The 16,727-nt window shown below is 38.8% G+C and overlaps 2 protein-coding genes across 2 annotated transcripts; one reads left to right on the top strand and one right to left on the bottom strand.

Annotated features, from left to right (window-relative positions):
* Positions 1-7,590: 7,590 nt before the first annotated feature.
* On the bottom strand, positions 7,591-12,333 carry LOC140791431 (putative disease resistance protein RGA1). The gene is made up of 2 exons (XM_073141999.1): positions 8,713-12,333; positions 7,591-8,094 (listed from the first exon to the last, which is right to left on the bottom strand). The coding sequence occupies exons 1-2, from the start codon at positions 12,259-12,261 to the stop codon at positions 8,068-8,070; spliced, it is 3,576 nt and encodes a 1,191-aa protein (XP_072998100.1). The 5' UTR covers positions 12,262-12,333; the 3' UTR covers positions 7,591-8,067.
* Positions 12,334-13,128: 795 nt separating this feature from the next.
* On the top strand, positions 13,129-16,565 carry LOC140790527 (putative disease resistance protein At1g50180). Its single transcript, XM_073140644.1, has 2 exons — positions 13,129-15,804; positions 16,429-16,565. Exon 1 carries the CDS (start codon positions 13,129-13,131, stop codon positions 15,781-15,783), a length of 2,655 nt encoding a protein of 884 aa, XP_072996745.1. The 3' UTR covers positions 15,784-15,804; positions 16,429-16,565.
* The last annotated feature ends 162 nt before the right edge of the window (positions 16,566-16,727 follow it).

The following is a 16,727-nucleotide window of genomic DNA, read 5'->3' as shown; positions in this document are numbered from 1 at the left end:
TATCTGGATAGTTTTTTTTTTTTTTGATGGAAAGTCTGTAGAATAATTCATTCATTTAGAAGATAGGTTACATATATCATTTAGAACCAAGCCTGCCCAAACCACCATCGCACTTGTGCGAACTGCGTGGCGAGCTAGTTGATGGGCTTCCAAGTTGTTTCTACGACTAGTATAACATATTCTAATCAATGGGTTTTGTGCTAGCCAACTATTGCAGTCCATGAGTAGGTGTTGTGCTGACCAATCTTGACACTTTGTCCTTCCCGTGATTGTGTGTATTGCTACTTGACAGTTGCTAAACAACCATTTGTCCACATCTGCTCGAGCTCTTGATAGGAATTTAATGCCTTCTAGAATAGCATAGCATAGAGTTCACCATGCAGTATGCTTTCACATGTTGATAGGAATGTTGTCTGCCCAGCCTTACCTTCTTCCTCAGGCAATTGATGTAGACACCAACGCCCCCGGTTTGTATCCCTCCCAGGTGGCGTCTGTCTAGCAGATTAGCGCATTTTTTGCTGGTTGTGGGTCCACTGTCTGGCTTTAGGTTCAATCGATGGGAGTTATCATATCTTGGATATTTGCTGAGGTAGATCTACAGTTGGCATTTGTCTAGACTACTGCCGGGTTAGGATTCTCGCCTCGGAATATAGCCCTACAACGGGCCTTCTAGATCTCCCATGCTACTCTAAAGTAAGCAGTAGTTTCCTCTAATGAGAGTTTCTTGCTGAGTTGAGAAGTCCATTCTTCAAAGGATGGCGTTGAGCCTTGGTCTGACTTGAACCCAAATGGGCTGTGGAACCAGGCTGCTCTAGCCAATTCGCATTCCATGAAGAGGTGATCTAGGGTTTCCACTTGACTTTTGCAAAGGTGGCAGACATCATCAAGCTCTGGGACTCTTTTCTTTAGAGTGGATTGGAGAGGGAGAGTGCCGCCGAAGCATTTCGAGAGGAAAACTTTGATTCTTGGTTCCACTGCGTTCTTCTACCAGATCATTTTCCATAGTTTTGTTGGTCTCGCTGACGATGAGATGCATTCCCAAAGGCTTCTAGTCTGGTGTTTGTAGGCTGACTTGACTGAGAAAACGCCCATCTTTGCTAGAGTCCAAGACAAAGTGTCATTTCGAGTCACTGATTCTGGTCTCAGATATAAGTTTGTAATGTGTTGGGCAACATGTGGAGGGAAGATCGATTTGATGAGTGGTATGTTCCAACTGTTGATAAGCATTAGGTCCTTAACTTTTGAGACTCCGGTAGGTAGGCAGTATTGAGCAAAGAATATGCCCAGAAGCCATGGGTCTTGATTGATGTTGGTGGTTGAGCCGCTGCCTATCAGATTCTGCAGGTTGTTCCTGAGGGTGTCCTTTATCTTGTAAATAGCACTCCACGTCGAGGTGCAGCTCTTCCTTGTCTTTGCTTGCCGAAGGGACGAGGATGCGAAGTACTTTGCTTGGAGAGATCTTGCCCAGTTTGAGTTTGTGTTGCTTGCCATTCTCTAGATGAGCTTGAGTATTAAGGCTTTGTTGATGTATCGAGGATGTCTGAGGTCTAGTCCTCCTTGCAAGGCTGGCTTACATAGGTTTGCCAGCTTGTAAGGAACAACTTGTGGTTTCCCTCCTCCACACCCCACCAAAAGTCCCTCATAACCACTATGATTTGGTCGATGACCTTGAGAGGAAGGAGGGAAGTCGCCATGATAATAAACTGGTAAGGAACTCAAAATTGCTTTAATCAGAACAAGGCGGGCTAGCCTGCGATAGCAATTTCCCTTTCCACTTGGCTAGCTTGTTGTGAATTTTGTCTATGAGAAATTGAAAGCTTTATTTCTTTGGCTTTGAAAACATTAAAGGGCTTCCTAGGTAGAACTCCCCCATGTTTAGTTGTCTTGCTTGAAGGATTGCAAGCACCTCTCTGCGGTTGATCTATGCAGTAGTTTTCCCAAAATGCATTGCTGACTTGTCGAGGTTTAATTCCTAGCCTGAGAGCCTGCAGTAGGCTTTCAAGATTGTGGCCACACTGTTTGCTTCTTGCCTGGTTGCTTTCTCAAGATTAGCAAATCATCAGCAAATAGGAGGTGGGTGAATACCGGTGCTCGAGCTGCCATCTTGATTCCTTTCAGTTGTTTACTCTAGACTACAATATTAAAAAGGAGTGATAGGACATTTTCCCCTATTATAAAGAGGTATGGCAAGAGAAATGTAAACCAAAGCACCATAAACGAGTTAGAGGACTTAGGGAAGAGACTTGTAGAAAAATGTAAAGGCCTACCTTTGGCACTCATGGTTTTGGGGGTTTATCTGTCAAGAAATAATGACTACAAAAATGGTTAAAATTGGTTGAAAGAATGGAAAACAACGAAATGGATGTCGGGGGGGATATTGGCTCTTAGGTACCATGACTTGCCATACCATTACCTGAAATCTTGCTTTTTGTACATTGCATCATTCCCTGAGGACTATGTTGTCACGGTAACCATGCTTATCGTGTTAGTTTCCATAACTTCTTTGACAACAGACTTGGTTAAAATATACCTAATCTACGAACTCTCCTAGCCTCCAAGTTAATGTTGGTACCATGCCTTAGTGAATTGAAATTCCTATGTGTGCTTCTCCTGGAGGGTTTACGACACATTAAGTATCCTAAGGAAATCGAACAAATGATCCATCTATGATATCTTAGATTTAGAGACTGTCAGGATGTGGAGCTTCCCTCTTCCATCGCACATCTTCTGTACTTGCAAACTCTCGATGCAAGAGGAACAATTATAAGATGGCTTCCAAGTTCCTTTTGGGACATCCCAATAATGAGGCAAGTATACTTGGAGTATATCACATTTTTAACTCCACCAATGTTATATACTTGGAGTATATAACATCCCAACTCTGGGGCAAATATTCTTCGATGAAGTTTGTTTCCATACCCGTGAGTCCAACTTACTTGTGTCTCCTATATCAACTCAACCCTCTTAAAATGTTCATCAGAGTGCCACTCAGTCTACTCAAACAGGTTTGATTCCTATCTCTCCTTTTCCTTTTCATAGAGACACACTAGTAGCAGATACTATAGATGCTAGCCCATCACATAAGCCTTTAACCAACACTAATAATCCTACCTCTACTTCACTCTCACCTTATTTAACAATACCTATCATTGACAATACATTTGAATGAGTCAACCTTAATGAGCCACCAAATCCTTCTCCTTACCGAATTGTCACTCAATCACACATTGGAAATCTTAAATCAAAACCCTTCACTGACTATCATATATATTACTCCACAAGATACCCTCTTGTTGCCTTACACACTGTCCAAATTCCATCAGAACTCTAAACCTATAACTAAGCTGCTAGTAACCTCAATTAGTTAATAGTGGTATATGGTCCTTGTGTCCTTGTCCCACTAGTCATAATGTCGTTCGCAACAAATGGGTGTTCAAGATCAAGCAAAAACCTGACAAAAGCATAGAAATATTTAAGGCCAAACACAAAGGGCTTTGACCAAAAATATGGCATAGACCATTATGAGACATTTAACTCTTTGGTTAAGTCATCTATTATCTATATTGTCTTAGTTGTTACTGTCTCTCAAAATTGGCATGTACAACAATTGGATGTGTCAAATGCATTCTTACATGATTTTTTGACTAAAGAAGTATATATGGAACAACCAAAGGATTCATTGATGTTGTTCATCCACACTAGGTATGTAGACTTTATCAGTCAATTTATGGCCCTAAACAAGCCCAAGAGCTTTGTTTCAACGTCTCTCCTCTCCTCTTACTAATATTGGTTTCACATGTTCATATGCAAATTTATCTCATTTTACCTATATTTCTAATAATACTACTGTTTACATCCTTATCTATGTCGATATCATCATAATCACCGGTAATAGTAAGACAGCTTTTCATTCATTTATTGAAAAACTCGAACTTGAGTTTGCAATGAAAGATATCAAGTTGCTGCCTATTTTGGGAATTGAAGCTAAATGGGATGTTACTGGCCTTCACTTGTCATAAGCCAAACACATACATGACTTGCTAGACAGACTTGATATGGGTGGAATTAAACCGTACAATGCTCCTTGTGTTTCTGGCTCAAAATTATCAAAGTTTGATGGTGATGCTCTTGCCAATCCATAAGCAATATAGACATACTGTTGGAGCACTTCAATATATTACCCACACGACCAGAGATAGTTTATTCTATTAATCAACTTTCTCAACATAGTTTAATCACTTTTACGACATCAAGTCATTGGATTGTAGCAAAGCGAGTTCTTCTCTACCTCAAAAATACATCAAAACATGGTCTTCTTTATACACCCAGTTCACTTCATATTCAACCTTTTTGTGACTCGAATTGGGCCAAGGATCCTGACAATCGACGATCCACCGGTGGCTATTGCATATTTTTGGGTGATAACCTTGTTTCCTAGTCTCAAAGAAGCAATCTATTGTCTCCGAGTCTAGCACTGAGGCTGAATATCGCTTTATAGTCATTACTATCTCTAAATTGTTTTGGTTGCGCATGGTTCTTTGCAATCTTAATATCACTCTCTCATATGCTCCAATTTTGTGGTGTGACAACGTGAGTGCTATTGATTTAGTATCCAACCCCATGTTTCATTCTCGAACAAAACACATTGAAATGAATTATCACTATGTTTGTAAGAAAGTACGTGATCTTGAAGTTCGCTATATCAACATTGCTAAACAAACTGCAGCTATTTTCACAAAGGACATGCTTTTGCTCAATTCATCCATCTTTGATCCAAACTGCTTGTCTCTTTGCCTCTTAATTTGCAGGGGGTGTTAGAGATAATACTGAATCCTCCACCAAATTATATCATGCTGATTCTCCTAATCCTTCGGATAATACATAACTAATCTATGGTTGCCACATTTCCTTGTAAAGCTAGTTTCTCAGTTTAGCTTTCCATAGTGTTTTACCTAATTTAATTTTCCATACTCTTACCAATTGTACAAAATTTCCAATTGTACAGAAACTCAACTCTACATAATGAAACTAATCATAGGGCTTGTTGTGCAATATATCTCCCTATCCCTTTCAGAAAGATATAAGAGTTTTGTTTAAATTGGTTTCTAGACACTGCATCTTAAAACACAAAACAAAATGGCCCTGCTTTGGTTTGTACAGCACTTTTTCAAATCTGGATCATGCCAGTTCATGGTACAGCTGAAACTTGGAACTACTAGAGTTCTCAAACATACATCAAAATCATTTAAAACTTGATATACATACTCAATATGGTCATAACCAGAACAATAGTCTTATGAGCATTTAATGCTAAATCATGATGACAACTGAAATGCTAAATTGTTCTGAATATTTCAACATTTTCTCAGAGATTTTATCACAACTTTGTGGATTAATAATTTATTAATCATAGGTCCAAAAGCCATGGAAATTGTAAACATGTTGAAGAGGTTGTGAGGATCTTTACCACATCATATCATTCCTACAAAATTGCCATAATGTCCCTGGCAAATTGATTTTCTCAGCATCAGCAATATTTTTCAGCATATATATCAGCAAATTTAAAACATCTATAACTTTTGATCCATTGATCCAATTGACATGAAATTTTACTCACATATTGAGGGCATTATGAGGACATTTTATACAATTGTTTCATGGCTAGAAGATTTCCACTGGTGATTTGGCACACAGATGAACCTAGGTCCTTATTGGGTGTGATGCAGTGCTGAAAACTGATGCATACTGTTCACAAATCAGATGCGACTAAAATTAGGGGTAGCAACTAGGTCGGATCGATAATTCGAGTCATACATGTGACCCGTTTATTAAGCATACATGTGGCCCGTTTAATTAATGGGTTAAATTATTAAAATTAAATGGGTTACACAGATTATTCATTATAAATAGGTTATTAGGTCATAAATATTTTATTCAGTTAAAATGGTAATATAGTCATAAACATGTTGATTTCAGGTTAAATGAGTTGAAAGGGTAAACGTGAACACAATCCATCTAATTAATAATCAAATTAGGGACCCAATCATATTAAACTCAAATCTATTTAGGTCTTCAGATTTGCATCAAATTATCGGGTCAGGACAGAATTGTCACCCTTAACTCTCATGTGATATTACTAACAACACGTATATCATGTTTGCGTTGCATTATCAATATGAATACCATGCATATTTAGTTATTCTTAGTAAAACCAGCTTAATCGAAGGTAGTCTCAAAGAGAAAATTAACTACTAGGATATTTTAAGCTTCTAGGGAGCTAGGAATTCACATTTTCAAATTCTTTATTCATCTTTGTAGCAATTTACACAATTATTCTTAGCTTTAAGTTAGTGGAACTTTATTGATAAACAGAAGACCAGTTCTATAGACTACTACAAGCAAAACTGCTGACATCTAATGTTAGTGTCCCCAAGTCCCACTGCGATGTGAAGTAGGCCATGGCTTTGATAGGACCCGACTGAATTGGGCATTTGAGAAAATATCATATGCTTAATTAAGTGTAATAAGTGCAACAACTAAAGTTTCTTTGTATACTCTTTAAAACTCATGGTTTTGGCATGGATATTATTCAGGTTACTTTTTGGAAACTGTAAATTAAAATCTTAGTAATTTAAAAGAGAAAAAGCATATATACTCTTAACTGAGTGGAATAATATGCAAATAAGTATAACGGTAGTTTTGTCTCTTTATAGTTCATTTTGAAATCTTAACGGGTAATTATATTTGCAGAATATCAATACAAAAAATAAAGGTTATAAGGGGCATCAAGCTGAAATCAAGTGTTTTGAGAGATATACGTGCAAGTATCAATTTTAAAAAGGTATACATGCAAATAAGAGATTTCGGAATAGTATTCATGGGAAAAGAAACAGAACCTTTAGTTAAAGCATCAGTATGGATATATGAATGCTGATCTTTATTCTTTTTAGAACATTGCAACGACTTGATTCTAAAGGGTAGGGATAAATGAAAGTTATGCAACCTAAAAACATATATACTCTGAGTTGACTAGAAGCTCATTTCTTTTATTTTACTTGTAAGACGAAATAGTGGATCTGCCATCTAGTTTTCAGGAAAAAAACAAGGGAAGAACTTCTATGAAGACTCAATCCAGCATCACCAAGATCAAAGCAATAAAAACATATGAGATACGCACCTCAGTATTTGGTTTGTAAAGGAAAGTTACTACTAGTATTTCAATTAACTAATTGTTGTCAGTTAAATCATACCTGAAGCAAATCTCGCAAACAAGGATGCATCAGAGTTGCATAATTTGAGAGCTAAAATAAGGACGAGGAGTAACTATTAGCAGTTGCAAGATCAATATCAATTATAGCAAAAAGAGTCATATTTGAAAAGCATCATGAATAGATAAGAACTAGTACAAGTATAAATTAAGAACTTCTTGCTAGTATCATTTGAAATGAAACTTGAAACATGCCACTCTGAGATGCTAAATAAAAAAGGTCTCACAACCATCATCTCACACTTGCTTTGATCTTGTCGGGAAGACTAACAAGTACTCAGTTAAGTAGGATATTCCTGAAAAACCCACTGTCTGAAAATGGATTGGCTAGAAGAAACACTCTTACGGAGAAACATAGATACAAGAACAAGCGGAAAACAATGTTAAAGAAGAAATAAACACAATGAATGACAGAATTCATACAAATGATGATGCAGCAATACTCCCTCTCATGTTTTTTCTTGTTACCTGTTCTTAGTCACTCCTCTCAAATCCTTCAAATGATACAAGTCTACAAGGGATGGGAGAAACTTGAGTAATCTGGAACAGAATCTTTTCGACACTTGTCATGCAACATCAGGGCACAGCAAAAAATATAACGGAATTTTCAACAATGATGAAAGTCCAAGAATGTCTATATGTGGGAGAAGTTCGGATCTTGCAGGAAGGCACAGTTCTGCAACACCCATTGTGGTAGCGAGGACTTCAGGTCAGAACGATCTCTAGTTATCAACCTTCACAGGACAATGAAAATGTCTAGGAGTAGGTCATCATCAAAATAATCTTCCTTTGGCTCCTTTTTACTTGGACGAAACTTCTTCAAGCTCCTGTTCAACATTAGGGGTTGATGGTCAGTTTTATTTATCATGAAATGCAAATTTCATTGCTAAAACCTTCAAACAGACAAAAAAGAATTCTTTCTCTGAACTTAAGAGAACCAGAGAAGCAAACCACTTATCATGAATCTATTCCGACTGTGTTATTTTGTATGCAATTAATTGTCTTGGCATTTTGATCCATGTATAAGCACTAAAGCATGATTCCAAACTAACTATTTCATCTACCATATTAACACAAAATCCTTTTGACATGACGCATTATGCAATTCTTTGGAATAGGATCGCACCTCTCCACTTTTTGCTTAAAGCATCACGTTATTAGCTGAAGTATCAGTATCAATCATAAGTAAGTTTTTATTTTTGGAAGATATTGCGAAACTCCAAAAAGTTCTCACAAGAATAATTTGAAATATTTCTAAGAATTTAAGAAGACTGGGCATCCTGGTGAACTAGACTGACGCTACGATAGAACGTGGAAATGAGTTGGATTTTGGAAAAGAAAAGACAATGGAGAAATGTAAATATAAGGACAAACAGACAAACCAAAAAAACATTGTAGTATCAAAAGGAACTAAATGTGAAGGGAAATGGAGAAAGAAATCATACCCGCATCCGGCTTCTGTGACCTGCTGGAGTAGTAGTTTCCAGTTGCTCCCGAGTGTAGTTGCCTATTTTTATGTCAGGTATGTGCTGAATCTTGGGCCAATCTTCGCCTGAATCTCGTAGGCACCTCTCCTCCAACACTGGAGGACAGTTGCTTAAGCTCAGTACTGTTAGCGATGATGGAAGTTCTGGCAGTGACTGGAGGTCCTTGCACATGCCGACATTCAGATGTCTGAGACGAGAGAGGCTTCTGAGATCTACAAGCGGGAACTGCTCAGAGGATACACTTGTCATTTCCAGCATTTGAAGCGAGGTGGGGTTCTTCAAGACCCATTCTGCTAGTGTGGAGGATTGGACTTCATCTTTACAAGGTCCAAGAGACACTTTATGGGCAGAGATGCCTTCCAATGGCATAGTGTGCAAGAGCGAGAGATCGTCAATTACAAGCTTGTCCAATATTAAGGAAGAGGAGGAGAAGGAGGAGGAGGAGGAACTACTTGCTTTTCCTGGCCCTTGCAACTTCGGACAACACTTCATTGTAAGGTTATTGAGAGAGATGAATTTCCTGACTCCTAGCGGTAGACATCTCAGCTTTATACAGTTAGAGATTGACAACTCCTCAAGAGATATAAAAAGTTCAGGATTCTGTAACAAACCCTCAGCTAGGGACTCAATGAATGGACAAGAGGAAATTTTCAGTGAAAAAAGAGATGACCATGATAATGGCGGTGACGATGATGATGCTGATGGAAGTGATGCTGATATGTTGATGCTCCAGCTCCCTCTATCCCACAGTTGTGGAAGAGCAGTCCAATTTACAGAGTCTATGTTCAATTCTCTTAACCCATAAGGCAGATTGGGAAACGCTCTGAGCTTGGGACATCCATATACAGATAGATTTATCAAATGTGGAAGCCATTGGCCTGTCCTGGCTTCTCCATAGAACTCTTCCAGTGCCGGCATGGAATTAATATGTAGCTCTTTCAATGATGGGAAAATGCCAACTTTATATTCCCCGTCGAGCGCACTGCCAATCCGCTTTACGGAATTCATGGCAGAAAGGTGTAGAGACTCAAGTTGGGATAGCTGCCCAAGAGGTAACAGGCCTTGCCATCTTTTGCAATTGGAAAGATTAATAGATACTAACTTCGATAGAGATTGAGGAGTCATCCAATGTGGACTAAAGCGGCCCATATAATTATTTATTTTCAGATTCCTTAGATTGCAATATGGTTGAAGGGCATCAAGTACTTGCTCATCATGCTCGGGGAGGCGATCCGTACGTATGTAAGCCCACTCCAACGTCAGTTTTTGGAGGTGCACTTTGTCATTCAATTTGGCTTCAACAACCTCTTCAACACTACTTGCATTTTGGAGCTTGTGAATTCCTAGTTCACGAAGCTCTCTTAGGTTTTTCAACTCAGAGATTTTCCTTCCATCCTCCTCCTCAATTTCGAATTTTTCCAAAACCTGAAGTGAGGTTAGTCTCCCAATACCAGATACATCACCACTCAGAGAATTGGGTGTAAAGAGGCGCCTAAGATTAACAAGATCGTTGATTAGATTTGGTGAGTTACTAGAACCCTGACTTGGTTTATGGTACAAGCACTGGAGGTGGTAAAGCTTATTCACTGCTTTTGGAACTTGCAAAACATCAAAAATACTCAAGTAGCGGAGGTGTTTTAGGCTACTAATACAGTCACTAGTGATATTAACATTATATACTCTCAATATGCGCAGGCTTGTTAGCCCTCTGAGTTTGAGCACATCAGAAATATAACAGCTGGGATTTGAACTTTTCAGGAATAGAAGGGTGCGCAAGTTTTTCAATTTGGTAATCTCAGGTATATGTGGAGTAAAATCACAATTAATGGATAAGTGAATAACAGATAGAGGTATATGTACATGGCCAGAATTGATTTCTATTCTAAAACATTCATGACGGGAAACATATTGTGCAAGCTCATGGAGTAGATCGTGCATGACATAGTGTGTGCGCAAGCCACGGGTTTTACAATCGAAAAATGACTTCACTACTAGATCATCGAAATACTCATCTCCTATATCCTCTAGTTGTTTATTTCCATGTATAGGCGTCTGAACCAGACCTAGAGCTATCCACATGTAGATAAGTTGCTCCCTATCAAACTCATAATCTTGGGGAAATATACTACAAAATTTGAAGCAGGACTTCAAGTGTGAAGGGAGATACATATAACTTAATCTCAAACCTGGCATGATGTCATACTCTCCTTGTTCTAGATCCCATATTCCACTATTTAAGACTTTTTTCCAGTGCCCATGATCTAAAGTGCGTCTCAATATCGCTCCCACAGTCCTTGCAGCTAAAGGGGACCCTTTTAGCTTTTCTACGATTTTCCTTCCAATGTCTTCCAATCCCAATTGAGGGAGATAGTTGCGGTCCTCAAATGCACAGATCTTAAAGAGCTCCCAATAATCTGCATCACTTAAACCCTTCAAGAATATAGGATTCATGGTAGCCCCCGGCACCATCTTTGCAACTCTTTCTGACCGAGTTGTTAATAAGATCATGCTTCCAGCCTCTACTGAATTGAAAGGTTTTAGTAATTGCTCCCAACCTTCCATGTCATTCTCATTCCAAACATCATCCAACACAAGTAGAACTTTTTTTGACCTCAACCTTTTAAAAAGTTGATCTTGAAGTATAATAAGATTAGCGGTCTCTATATTTTCGAAACCTAAAATTAAAAGAATACGCCGGGTAATAGTCAACACATTAAAAGTATTAGAGACACACACCCACATCCTCTGGTCGAAGTGGTTCTCTATTCTTTCATCATTGTATACAGATTGAGCAAGAGTAGTCTTCCCAATCCCTCCAACCCCAACTATAGGTAGAATAGAAAAATTCCTTGTAACAAATGCAGAACTGAAATTCAGCAATTTGTTTATTATCTTGTGTTTCTCATCATCTCGCCCAATCATTTCGTCATATAAATAGAAACTAGTTGGACGACGATAGAAAAATTGCTCACGGTTCAAGGTGGCCACCGACCGAACCGACATCCCTATTTCAGCGACAGCCTTATCTAATCCCTTCACGACCTCTTTTAACCTTTCCAAAGTGGGATCAAGATGCACAGCACGCTGTAATGTAATTATGAAGCCAGAGAGAACATGACTCACCGTGCTCTTTTTCCCCTTGATTTCTTTTACCAATCGGTGGTAATCGAGCTCATCCATCAAGTCATCTGCCTTGTAAATCGCTTCCTTAAACTTCCCTATCCGCTCCTCCGTGAAGGGGTCGTTATCGATCGCGTCCAGCTGCAATGCTCCGACCCTAGGGAGGACCTCCTCCAGCCTAATCAGCTCCGCCTCCAGGCCATGCTTCCTCTTGGGCTGGTCCTCTTTAACGTAGGATATGAGGGAATTGATCAGGTTAGTAACCATGCTCGGCGTGAACAATCCACCCATTGGTGATTCCACCGCTTGTGGAAGCCCTCCTCCCAATCTTCCTCTTAATTCAAGAGTAGAACAAAGAGAATAGATAGCTCTGCTTGTTAGAAGCATACAAGTTCTTCCTTCACGCCCTTCATGATATAGAAGACGAATTCGGTGCTTACCAAGGATTTGTCTTAAAATAATTTCATGATTGTCATTTTTTAATTGGTTACTTGTTTGAATGCTTCCTAATTTTATAGAATCACAACAGGGCCGATAAAAAATTTATTTTAATAAAAGAAAAAAACCATTTGGTGGCCGATAGTAACAGGATAAGCAACGAGAGATTTGGTGGAAAAATCAATTCTTCATTTTACTTAAATTTAATTTTTCTTCGCAAGATAATCTAATTGGCTCTTTTTTATAGACCAAAGTAATCTGTGGGTGAGAAGAGAAAGACGTGCTATTGTATTTAATGTATTTAATACTAGTTTGTTATTTTTCAGAAAAAATATACACTTCTAATTCCGATTCACATTTACACCTCTAATTCCATCGGATTAATCTACTCTTGTTACACATTTACACCTCTAATTCCGACATATCTATTAGTTCTGTAATGGGCGTTAGATTAGCAACTTTTTCCCAATTAACTCGGCCTATTTGAACCACATTTTAGTCAATTCAATCCAACACAATTAAGCTTACCTTTTCTTAGTGCTTGTTTGGATGGCGACAAGTGCACGTCTCGCCAAATCGTCACAGCCACCATGCCCAATTGATTTTCCCTTTTTCTATTTTTTTTATATTTTTACTGTGCATTTTCAAATCCTTCACATGCCCAGATCATTCTAGGAATCTTCCAAAGTCAATGACTTTATAGTATATCATTCTAGGAACAAAGTCAATGACTTTATAGTATATCATCTCACCATTATTTGTTAGATAGCTCTCAAATTCCTCAATATCCTCCCCAGAGAGATCTAGGAGAAAGAGATGGCTGAGATTGCCATTGCTACGGTGGTCAATTATGTAGTACAAGAAACATCCTTCCTCGGTGCTGTTCCAGAGAGACTGAGCCTCATGAAACAAAAGCTGGGAGGACTCCAATCCTTCCTGAAGGATGCAGAGACCAAGTGGAGGAATGGAGATGAGAGGTTGAAAAACTGGTTATGCGATTTAAGAGATATAGCATATAAAGCAGAGAATGTTATGGAAGTAGCCAACTACATAACTACGAGGAATAATATGGAGAGAGGCTTCATGGGTGCCTTATCAAGGTATGCCCGTAAACCTAGTGATTTGAAAACCCTTCGCAATGTTAATATGAAAATCATAGAGATTAATAGAATGCATAAACAGATCACTGATAGTGCATCCGAATATGGTATTGCTAAGATAGATGAAATCGAAAGCAAGCAAAAAGAGACTCTTCATTCACAAAGGTTTGTCTCTCCTGATTCTGATGATAATGTCAGTGTCATAGGCTTTGATAATGACAAAGACCAAATAGTGCAGCAATTGCTCGACCCAAGCAAGCTTCTCACCGTCATCTCTATAGTTGGGATGGGTGGACTTGGTAAGTCCACTCTTGCCAAGAAAGTTTATAATAGCATTGAAGTTAAACAACATTTTGATGTTGTCGCCTGGGTAACCATTTCTCAAAAGTATGAAGCCTCTGATGTATTTAAAGAAATCATGAAGCAGACAATGAAAAATCTCAACAGGAGTTCGATAGAAGGTGAAGAAGAAACGAAAAGGACCCTCCGTGACTTTCTTAAAGAGAGAAAGTTTTTGATTGTGCTCGATGATGTTTGGAGAACAACAACATGGAAAGAACTGGAGGGTCCTACTGGTGTCTTCCCTGAGGCCAAGGCCGAGGCCGAGCATAATAAAGGGAGTATAATTATAGTGACTACCCGTATCAAAGAGGTTGCCGAATGTCCATCCCAGAGAAGATACATTCATGAGTTGAAACTTTTAGATAGTGAAAAGAGCTGGAAGCTTCTCCGTAGTAAAGCATTTCCATCATATCAAAATGTAAGCCAAAGCACCATGAATCAGTTAGAGGACATAGGGAAGAGACTTGCAGAAAAATGTAAAGGCCTACCTCTAGCCCTCGTGGTTTTGGGGGGTTATTTGTCAAGAAATATTGACTATAGAAAATGGTCAAAATTGGTTGAAAGGATGGATTGGGAAGTCATGGACAACGAAATGGATGTCGGGGGGATATTGGCTCTTAGCTACCATGATTTGCCAAACCATTACTTGAAATCTTGTTTTCTGTACATTGCATCCTTCCCTGAGGACTATGTTATCCCGAAACCCATGCTAATTGAGTTGTGGAATGCCGAGGGCCTTGTGCCGCATAAACAGGGAGAGAAACTAGAAGAAAATGCTAGCAAACTTTTGGATGAGCTGGTGGAGAGGTACATGGTCCAAGTTGCTGGGAGGAGCACAGAGCATGGATGGATTAATTCTATTCGCATCCATGATCTACTACGTGACTGGGGTATCAAAGAAGGAATGAAAGATGGGTTCCTTAAAGTTTGTAACAACCATGATGATGTCATGATGACTTCTCCAGAAGCAATGCCAGCTTATCGTGTTAGCTTCCATAACTTTTTTGACAACAGCCTTGGTGAAATTATACCTAATCTACGAACTCTCCTGGCCTTCAAGTTAATACACAACTTGGTACCATGCTTTCGTGGATTGAAATTCCTACGTGTGCTTCTTCTGGAGGGTTTACGACATCTTGAGTTTCCTATGGAAATCGGGCAAATGATCCATCTACGATATCTTGGATTTAGAGATTGTCAGGATATTGAGCTTCCCTCTTCCATCGCGCGTCTTCTGCACTTACAAACTCTCGATGCAAGAGGAACAATTATAAGATGGCTTCCCAGTTCCTTTTGGGACATCCCAACACTGAGGCAGGTATACTTGGAGGATGTAGCATTTTTAACTCCATCAAAGCGTCGCCAACAAAGATTCTTGCAAACTCTGTATGTACATGAAGCAACTCATAAGGATGCCCGGGGTGATCGTACTGCTATATTTAGAGGAAGTTTTGGTAAATGTGATTCGGAAGCAACGATCAGATCACTAGTAGGAATGATCGAACTTGTCTCCTTGACATTGAAGATCCATTGTATCCCTCTAGAGGTATTCTTTGAGTCCCAAAAACTTCTCACGGTGTCATTGCATGGAGAATTGACGAAGAGAAGCTGGCCTGCAGATAGCAACAGCCTCCCACAAAACCTCCAAGAGCTCTGTTTAGACTCTTCCAAATTGGAAGAAGATCCAATGCCAATACTGGAGAGGCTTAAACATCTCGTGGTGCTTTCATTGGATGGGCAAGCGTATAACGGGAAGAGCATGTCCTGCTCTTCGGGAGGGTTCCCTAAGCTGCAGTACCTGACATTGTCTAATCTCCTCTTTCTTGAGGAATGGAAGGTAGAGGAAGGAGCGATGCCCGAACTCACCTTCTTAAGACTAAGCGACTGTGAATATTTGGAGATGGTTCCTGCGAACGGATTGCAACACCTCAAGCTCCAAGAGCTACACTTGACTCGCATGAGGAGCCTATCCATGGACAGTATCGAGAAACTTAAGGAGAAAGGATGCAAGGTGCTCATCCAAGAATAAGATTAGATCCCACTAAAACAGGTCAGCTTATATATAACACGTATATTCTTACATTTTCATATACATATGCTGAGAGAGTTAGATTATATGATTTATGATTTTTCTCTTGGTATTGGGTTTTCAAAATCTTAAAATTTACTCAATGGCTAAAAAGACATAAATTTTATTCATCAGATTTGGTGCATTCTTCTTAAATTTCTTTGTTTCGTGTTGATTTTCTGCAACTTGAAGAACGTCTTGTTTCTGCCTTCTGCTGTATGTGTTTTTTTTTCTTTTACTACTTATTTGTTAAATTGCCATTATATCTTTTACATTGGGGCGATCTAATCAACTATTTAGATAGATATTCTTTTTTCTTTCTACCAGTAGCACGTGTTACTGTTAAGTATTGCAGAGAAATATATATTTGTAACTCAGATGTTGCAATAGAAAACCCTGGCCTTCAGATAACGAGTATCAGACAAAGAAGTAAAAACCTAGTTGGTTTACGTCATACAAAATCCATACAGGGGAATGAGTTTTTGCCTTTCTGAGTGCTTTGAAATCCAAATGCTTTCAATACAAGTATAATTCTCATGCTGTTTGTCTCATCGTTCATAATTTTTTGAAGAAAATGACTACATAACTGTTGCCATGTTTTTGCAGGAGACGATGAGGCATATAGCTCAAATATTTGCCTTAAATCTGGTGGACACTGATGCAGTTAATATGGCTTTCAGGATTTTATTATCATTTAGCAAGGCTGTGATGATTTATTTGTATGTCTGTTGGATCTATTGCATGTAATTGTGTTTCTTCATCTTTAAAACTTTTGTTTCCTTTTCCTTTTGGTTGCAGCAATGTGATTGTGTTTTGTAAAACAACTCTTATTAATGCAATTCTATGTTAGCTTCATTTTCTACCATGGAAGTTGTTTAGAACTGGAAGTAAGAAAATTGACATGT

The sequence above is a fragment of the Typha latifolia genome, chromosome 6 (assembly GCF_019914945.1).
Source record: "Typha latifolia isolate L0001 chromosome 6, TyphaL0001v2, whole genome shotgun sequence".
NCBI lineage: Eukaryota > Viridiplantae > Streptophyta > Magnoliopsida > Poales > Typhaceae > Typha > Typha latifolia.
This window is presented reverse-complemented; position numbering and strand designations above follow the sequence as displayed.